The sequence below is a fragment of the Danio rerio genome, chromosome 17 (genome assembly GCF_049306965.1).
Source record: "Danio rerio strain Tuebingen ecotype United States chromosome 17, GRCz12tu, whole genome shotgun sequence".
Lineage (NCBI taxonomy): Eukaryota > Metazoa > Chordata > Actinopteri > Cypriniformes > Danionidae > Danio > Danio rerio.
In genome coordinates, this window is record NC_133192.1 from 17,214,158 (window position 1) to 17,223,619 (window position 9,462).

At 33.4% G+C, this 9,462-nt stretch overlaps 1 protein-coding gene across 1 annotated transcript in view; it reads left to right on the forward strand.

Moving 5' to 3' along the window:
• The window catches only part of syne3 (spectrin repeat containing, nuclear envelope family member 3), a 64,726-nt gene extending 56,740 nt beyond the window's left edge, over positions 1-7,986 (forward strand). The window contains exon 19 of the mRNA NM_001083014.2: positions 7,171-7,986. Coding sequence (NP_001076483.2) covers positions 7,171-7,362 — 192 coding nt within the window. The 3' untranslated portion in view covers positions 7,363-7,986. The remainder of the gene's footprint in view (positions 1-7,170) is intronic.
• The last annotated feature ends 1,476 nt before the right edge of the window (positions 7,987-9,462 follow it).

The following is a 9,462-nucleotide window of genomic DNA, read 5'->3' on the forward strand; positions in this document are numbered from 1 at the left end:
CATGTAATATATGGGAGGGTATTTGTATATTTGTTATCACTTAGCATTAAACTAGATACAGTTCTCAGTTCAGACCCAGTTCAGAGTTTGATCTGATCTTATGAACGGAATAGCCTACTCAAAGCAAAAAAAGCAATTATTTCAAAACTGCAAGGTGATTATATAGACCTATATTCACGATTTCACATAAATGATCATGCCAAAAATAAATTATTTCCTTTTCTTCATAGCAAATTAACATGCAACTTGACTGTTGCATAAAAAATAACAGGTTAAATAACAAAATGAGATTTCATTACAACTAAAGACAAGTCAAATGAATATGAAAATGAAAGAACTGAAACCAGCTTAAATGTTCTTGAGTAAAACTTGTCGTAGTAATGTACATATGTAGAAATAAGTCATGTACAAAAAAGCGTTTTGAGAGGTCAAAGCCACCGTACAAGCGACAAGCTAAATACAGATAGTATTTTTCCTGAGGCGATTTAAAGCAAAATACACAATGCCACTCTATCAAACATATCCACAATGATAAGGAGCATAATCACTTACTGAAATATTGATGCACAACAATACCGCACAAAGAAAGGACAGACTTTTAAGAAATAAACAATGTGAGGTAAGCTCCGTTATGGTGCACTAGACAAATCTGAACAAGTTTGACCCACGCATGTGCGAGACAGGCAGTTCTGTACAATAACGTAATCTATCGGCCTAATTTTGACATCGGGCCAATAACGATAACATTAAAAATATCCATTTACATATTTCCCTTGCACTTTTCGCAGTGCACTTTATTCCCACAGAAGCTCATTTTAAAGGACAAATGAAATAAATAATTCACCAAGAAATGATAATTCTGTTCAATTCAATTCAGCTTTATTTGTATTGCGATTTTACAATGTCGATTGTGTCAAAGCAGCTTCACATAAATGGTCATAGTAACTGGATTAGGGTAGTTCAGTTTTTAGTGTTTAAGTTCAGTACTGTTCAGTTCAGCTCAGTTCAGTGTGGTTTAAAATCATTACTGAGAGTCCGAACACTGAAGAGCAAATTCATCGATGCGTAGCTCTACCGATCCTGAACCATGTTACCATTTACTCATTTTTTTTTTACTTAAATTGAATACAAAAGAAGATATTTTAAATAATGTTGGAAACATATTTATTGACTTTTATTGTGTTTTTAGTTCATAATATGGATTTCAGTGGCTATTCTTCAAAATATCTTCAATTGTCTTCAACAGAAACAATAAAAGTTTTAAAACCTGGAGTAAATGAAGAGCAGTTTTGAATGTACAATACCTTTAACTGTTTGTTGCAATTGTTTTTTTATTGAATATTGCATTTCGCACTGAAATACATCAGTAAAATAAGCTGTGAATGGTGTTTCATGTTGACTTAAATCGTTCATAAGCCTTGGCAAGTGAGTTGAGACCCTTTCCGGCTGGATTAGTAAGGACGGCTTTTGAAAAAGAGCTTCATAAATAGCTTTTTTGAAATCCTGGACCAAAGTACCATCTCGGCCCCCAAAAAACAAATGCTATTTTTTGGCTCCATGGGCCACTTGGAAACATGTAGGCAGTTTCACCACAGCGTTTCTCTGGGGAGTCTGTTAATCTTTCTGAGTTATTTCTCTATTTTCGCAGCGTTCACACCTTTTTTTGCACCTCTTCTCTCACTCCTTCAGTCTCTGGCCATCTGTTAGTGTCGGTCACGTCTGCTTGAGGAGAGACGCAGGTGTCCTGCTGCTCACTGCTTATAAAGGCTGTTCTGAGTCTGACTGCATTGTTTACATAAGCAGATAACAGTGCATGGAGATTGTCGTTTTGCTCATGCAGCATTTCTGTGCTATTATCAAGACTTAGCACAGATGCTTTGATTGAACTTGTTCTGCAAATATTGTACAGCCAAAATATTAGAACATCTGCAGATGTAAAATTATTGACCCTTTTTAGCCTCTAAAACATGAATTTATAAGGTAAAGTCGTAGTGCTTTTCTACATTTATAACTTTAATATTTGGTATGTATCAGTGGCTTTTAAATCTAAACAACATCCTTTTTATAGAGTCAGTAATATATATATATATATATATATATATATATATATATATATATATATATATATATATATATATATATATATATATATATATATATATATCACATCACACATTATATACAATATAAAAGTTTGCCTTCCAGAACCAAACTGTTGCCCTTTATTATAACCCATAGTTTATTTGACAACAACTAATTTAGTTTTGACATAATATATTTTAAATACACACTAACATCCAAAAGTTTGGAAACCGTAAGATTTGTTAATGTTTTAAAGGAATTACATTCTGCATTGTTATTTGATCAGATTTATAGAGTCAATACAATGTACATTTTAAAATAAAATAATTTCTCATTAAATGTAGTTTCAAATAAAGCTTATTTCAGTAATAAAAAGCTTTATATTCACCATAATTACTCCAGTCTTCATTGCCACGCGATCCTTTAGAAATCAGTATAATATCAAGTGTTGCTATTCCATAATAAGCTGTTAAAATTTTTACAAAATCACTAATAATGGTTCTTTAAAATTATCTGTTTTCTTGCTTCATAATATCATAGGAACAATGATACATTTCACTTTTAGGATTAGCTGATAAAAAGAGAACGTACAAAGTTATAGTTTTTGTTAGCAATATTTAAAAAAAAAAAAAAAAAAATATATATATATATATATATATATATATATATATATATATATATATATATATATACAGTTGAAGTCTTAATTATTAGTAGCAGTTCTTAATTTTTTTACAAAAGCATTTTCAAAAGGTCAAAATTATTAGCCCCTTTAAGCTATATTTTTTTTCGATAGTCTACAGAACAAACCATCGTTGTACAATAAATAACTAGCCTAATTAACCTAACCTGCCTAGTTAACCTGATTAACCTAGTTAAGCCTTTAAATGTCACTTTAAGCTGTATAGAAGTGTCTTGAAAAATATCTAGTCAAATATTATTTACTGTCATGATGGCAAAGATCAAATAAAGTAGTTATTAGAAATGAGTTATTAAAACTATTATGTTTAGAAATGTGTTGAAGAAATCTTTTCTCCGTTAAACAGAAATCTAGGAAAAAATAAACAGAAAAATTAACAAAAAATAAACAGGGAAAAAAAAAAAAAAAAAAAATATATATATATATATATATATATATATATATATATATATATATATATAATGTAATATAAAAATTAGACTGTTTTAAACTGCATCTTGTCCACTATGTTGTTCAACTGTCGTGAAAACTGTCATCACTTTTTGCTGTCTTAGTGATCTGTTATTATCATGAAGGGTAAATAAACATTCTCCACACACCACAATTGTCTCCGTCACTGACCAAATACAATTATCTAATTGTGAAGATGACACCTCAGTTGACAATGACGTTCTCTTTCAGCTGCTGTAATTGCAGGCTGCGCACATAACATCTGTAATTATTTGTTTTGATCGAGTATATTTTTCTGTTTTCTGATGATTGGATGATGTGCATCTTCTATAAGGACAGTCAGTTGTTCTCTGCATTCCAGCAGACCTGAACACTGCCATCCTCACCTTTTAGCGTAATCACAGTCTCTTGAATAAAAGCTGTCAAAAGAAAAGTGTGCAAAGAGATTTGGGTTTTTTTCATCCACCCACATCTCCACCTCCTCACTTTCTCTTACTTCTGCGCTCTTTCCTCAGCTCCGCTACAGAGGCGTTTAATAGAGAGGGGTCGTATTCAGTTCAGATATTTCACGGCCCGATGGCGGCTGTGGGTGGACATTCACTCCTACAATTCTACAGCGGCTTGAAAAACTTCATTTACACGTTTACATTTGTCTGAGACAGTTTTTCACCAGCCGACAGATTTTTAAATATGTTCATATGTGTTATCATATGAACGATTATTTTGACCAGTATTGCATTTGATTTAATATCCAGTTTTTAAGACCCCTTATCCTGTGTATGTCAACGAAGACAAGTAATAATGCTTGATAGTGTGTCCAATACAGTATTAGTGCAAAGCTGACTTATGCTGATGTTTGTATAATTAGCAAATTGCATCACTACTTACATCATCAATAATTCATTTTAATAATTTGGCTGTAGGCGACGCATTGGCGCAGTAGATAGTGCTGTTGCCTCACAGCAAGAAGGTCGCTGGTTCGAGCCTCGGCTGGGTCAGTTGGCGTTTCTGTGGGAAGTTTGCATGTTCTACGTGCGTTTGCGTGGGTTTCCTCTGGGTGCTCTGGTTTACCCCACAGTCCAAAAACATGCGGTTCAGGTGAATTGGGTAGGTTAAATTGTCCGTAGTGTATTAGTGTGAATGAGAATGTATGGATGTTTGCCAGAGATGGCTTGCAGCTGGTAGGGCTTCCGCTGCGTAAAACGTGTGCTGGGTAAGTTGGCGGTTCATTCCACTGTGGCAACCCCAGATTAAAAAAGGGACTAAGCCAAATGAATGAATTTGGGTGTAAAGTCTAAAGAGGACTATGACCCTACAAAGTCACTAGATGTAACCCACATTATTCAAATGCAAATAAGAAACTAAATCTGAAACTGCATAGCGCTGTGAGAAAAAGTGTTTGAAAACCGTGAATTCTGCAGTGTAGCAAAATATCCTGAAGGAGAATGTTCGGTCATCTGTTAGTGACCTTAAGCTGAACTAAACTTGGGTTCTGCAGCTGGACAAAGACCCAGGTCAATGGCTGAAGAACAATAAAATGAAGACTTTGGAGTGGCCTAGTCAAAGTCCTGACCTGAATCCAATTGAGATCCCTATAAGATATATAGACCATTTCAATGTGGTGATGTTGCTGACCCATGAACATTTCTTGCTTGTTCTCAAACTACTTCACAACTGTAACAAGTCGCAATTCAATCCTAACTTAATATTAAAACAACTATCATAACATTATTTATTAATTTGTGGCTCTTTTTGGATTCTCGGAAGCTGTAGAAATTAAACATGTAAAACAGGAAATAAATTGGGATCAGTGTTTTTGTTTACATCCCTCAAAATGGTTTACATGGAATCCCAATGGGGAAAATATGGAAACATTGATGTACCTGATGTATCCTTGCTGCTTTACCTTGGCCTGTCACATGACCACAATCTAAGTGCAGCCGTGTATAATATTGTGATATTTTTTGCAAATGCAAGTGTTTATTTAGCCCTACTGTATATTGCTAATGAATGTGAAATGAGTGCCGTGTCTGTGCATCAAGTCACAGGGCCTGAATTTCTAACAAAGGGTTTACTTTGTAATCTCCTGACTTCATTAAGGAGTTAGAAGAGGTTTAGAGAGGATTATTTTGCCCTTTTATTTTCCACCAGGAGAGATTTCAACAGTTCATTAAAGCACAGAATCTACAGTATGTTGTTGCAGGCTTTTCAAAATTAACTTTTAAACTCAAACAAGCACCTTTACACTTACAATGTATTGTTTTATTTTGCCACTCATACCAATGGTTTGGGACTTGGTTGAAAGATTGGGAGATCACCACAAATGTATTTATTTATCATTTTTGCATTCTAATTTGCTCAAATAAAAAAGAAAAACTCCAAGATAGTGTTTTTATGACTTTCCAAAAACAAAATACATGAGACTGACATCAGCCAGAAGCGAAAACAATGTCAAATTTACTATAAAGTTAGTATAACCTTAGATGCTCTATTAGAAACACCTCACATAAGCGTAAACTATTTTTTATTTATTTTTCTAATTTGATGCAAAGATTATATAAAATAAAGTGTAGCTTTATAGAACACTTTTAGTACATTTTTGAAATCTAAATATTTTGATGGTCTCTAACGCATTTGTATGAATTTAAGTTACATTGCATCTACATGCCAACTAATACTCATTAGATTATAAGTAGACTGTCAGGTTGGGGTTGGGGTTAGTGTAGGTTGACATGTACTTGCAAAGTTTCTTATAGACAGTTAGTGTTGAAGAAACAGTATCAACAGAAATTAAGCAGACAGTCTACTAATACTCAAATGAGATCAGTAATTGGCATGTGGTTGCAATGCTTTTAGTCAACAAAATGTGCAATAGGGACTATCAAAATAAAGTCTTACCAAACTTGATAATTTAAGATGCTGATGACTCTTGACAACATCTGAAAATTTCAGAAACACTGTATTTCTATAACATTTATAACGTATCTGAAAATTAATTAAAAAACAAAGTCAATAATGAAATATCAATATAATTATACTGAACTTGATTTTAATTTTATTATCATTTTAAAATCAAGTCATTAAAGAATTATCAATACAATTCTACTGAACTGTAAATATCAATATAATTCTACAAAACTCCATTGTAATTTATTGTAATTGTAAGTAATTTGATCGTATTTAATTGTAATATACAAATTGTAATAATAATTAAAATAATTATCTCAAAAATTTAAATTGTCTCTTATAATTTACACAATTTTTAGCTGAAGTCATGGTACCTGATGTGTTATGATTTATGAAATGCAACTCAATAGCTACTGGTAAATTGGGGATTCAAATAACATATTCAGGCAAAACAAATTTAAAAATCAGTCAATGACAAAAACACAGAGCAGTCGTAGGAAGCAAAATGATTGGTCTGTGCAAGGAACTTAATGTTTAGCTTATGACTGTAATTTTGTGCAGGGCAAAACTTTGTCCCAATCACATCCAAAATAAGATTTTGTTTTGACATCCGTTCAAGTGTGTTTACTGTGTATATTTATTCTGTATAAATAAATAGACACAGTCATGCATATTTTTAAGAAAATGTTTATTTAATTTCCATATACAATATATACGGTGCAAATTATTTGTCAGTTTAAATATCTATGTAACAAAATTTTTTGTATGTGTGTGTATCACATACTGTATACATAATAAATAAATTTAATACACATATATTATGTCAAAACAAACCTTTAATTTTGGATGCTATTAATTGCTATTAGTCTTTTTCCAGCACTGCTATAACTCTTTCATTATTTAAATTTTACAGGTAATCATGTTCAGTTTCTTGCATAAGCTGATTGATTCAATGCCTGTCAGCATCAAAGCACCTGTAGAAACTTCCACTCAGCATGTAACAGTGTGTGTGTTTCGTGTGTGTTTTGCAGGCGAGCAGTGGTCCGGGCTTCTTGTATCGTGTGTGTCGCGTGGCTCTTCCTCTCCAGCTGCTGTTACTGGCTCTGCTGCTGTTGGCCTTCTTGCTGCCCATGATGGACGAGGGCACCAGCTGTTCTCTGGCCAACAACTTCGCCCGCTCCTTCAACATCATGCTCCGCTACGACGGTCCTCCACCCACTTAAAACAAAACACTCCAATCTGTGCTTCTTTTTATTTAACCTATATATGTATGTTTTATCTTTGTTTTAAGTCATTGATTTTATTCCTGTTACCATTCAAAGTTATTTTATTTTTGGTTCTCAGCTGGTGTCATTATGCCGTACACCCACCGGTGGACCCAGCAGATCAGAAACTGCGTGTGCGTGCGTGCATGCATGCGTGCGTGCGTGCGTGCATGTGTGTGTGTGTGTGGGTGGATATATGGCATAGACACTCACAACCTGCTCGACATGATTCAAGCTGTTCATTTCTCCACAGGCATTTGGAGAAAGCAGTGCAGCCTTTACAAGGAGCGAAACATTTCCTTAAAGACATCTTTTACTCAGGATCACTTGTGTTTTTGGTAGTTCATCTGCGTTTTAAGGGATTGTTCACCCCCAAAATAGAATTTCTGTCTTTATGTATTTACTGTTTTCATCCACCATATCATATCTTTGTTCTATGGAGCCCAAACCGAGATCATTTGGAATAAACACAAATTGCTCACATGATGAATGTCAATGGGGTCCAAAATTGTGGGATTTAGTTTTTTGGTAAGGAATAACAATAGTTTTATTTTAAAAAAAGATGTTCTAAAGACTATTGTGACCTTTTATCTAACAATTGTTTTTTGTTTTGTCACAATTGTTAATTAATGTCCCACAATTCAGGCTTTTCTTGTCAGAATTGTGAGTTTATATCTTGTAATACTGACTAATACACTTAGAAAACAGTCAGAATTTTAAGATAAAAACTCTTTATTGAAAAAAAAAAAACTTAGGTTAGAAACTCTCTTATTTTACTGATTTCAGGTTTTAAATCTCACAATTCAGATTTTTCCTCTCAGTATATATCTTACTATATCTTGCAATTAATTGTATTTTTCCTTTAAATCCTGACTTTAAATGTTACAATTTACAACTTGTTGCTTAATGCAGTGTTGTGATTTAGGCTTTTTCCAAGAATTACATGATATTGTTAAATATTTCTCAAAGAAAAGGTCAGTATTGTGGGGAAAACCTTCATATTACCATGTAATTTTGTCTTTGTGACAAAGTTTTGACCCTATTGACTTTTATTTTGTGGACACAATTAAAAACAAGACATAATAGTAAGTAAATAATGACAGAAAATTCATTTTTGCTTGATTTATCCCTACTCTCTCAGAAATAAAGGTACGCGAGTTGTCACTGGCGTGGTACTTTTTCAAAAGGTACAAAATTGTATCTAAAAGTTCCATTTTAATACCTCAAGGGTACATATGAGTATCAAAAAAGTACAAAATTGTTCAAATTTGTAGGTACTAATATATATACTTTTGAGATACCAATATGAATCCTTCAAGTAAAAACATGTACCTTTTGTAAAGCTACCACCCCAGTGACAGCTCGCGTACCTTTATTTCCGAGAGTTTATGATATGACTGTGGTATGTCTTATTTAAAGTTGTGGATGTTTTTATTCATACCACTGTTGTTTGTTATTTTACTCAGGCCACTCAAAAACTAAACTGTGTTTGATATAGGACGTAACTATCACTGTGCTGCGGGTATTGATTTGAATGCAGTGATAAATAAGGCTTTTAAAACTGTCTTTATACATTGCTGACCTCAAAGAAGGCGAAACCAATGCACACATTCATGTATCACTCCAAAGCAAAGGTGCATTCGTAACAGGCTTTTTTTACCCGTTTTGGACATTGTTGAGTTTTGGTATGAGCTTCTGATTGTTATTCTAGGTTACTGTATACGTGTGTTTTGCAGGCATAGAGTATGGAGTAAAAATAGCCCTGTTTGGGGGAAATGTCCTTTTTTGAGCAGAATTTTGGAACTCAAGACCTTGGTCGGTTTTTTTTTTACCTCCTTATTTGCAAGCAGTGTCTCAGCTGGGATTTCTGAGGGCCTAAAAGGAGCAGAGTTTAGTTGTTCTTTCAGGACCACTTCTTTAAGGTCATAGTTTAATGAAAGGAATGCATCTATTTTTGTCCAAAAATGAAGGCTTGTCTAACAAAAACAGAGATGGCAAAGGTCAAAACGCTCTTTAAAGTAATAGTTCACTCAAAAATTAAAGTTCTGTCATCGTTTA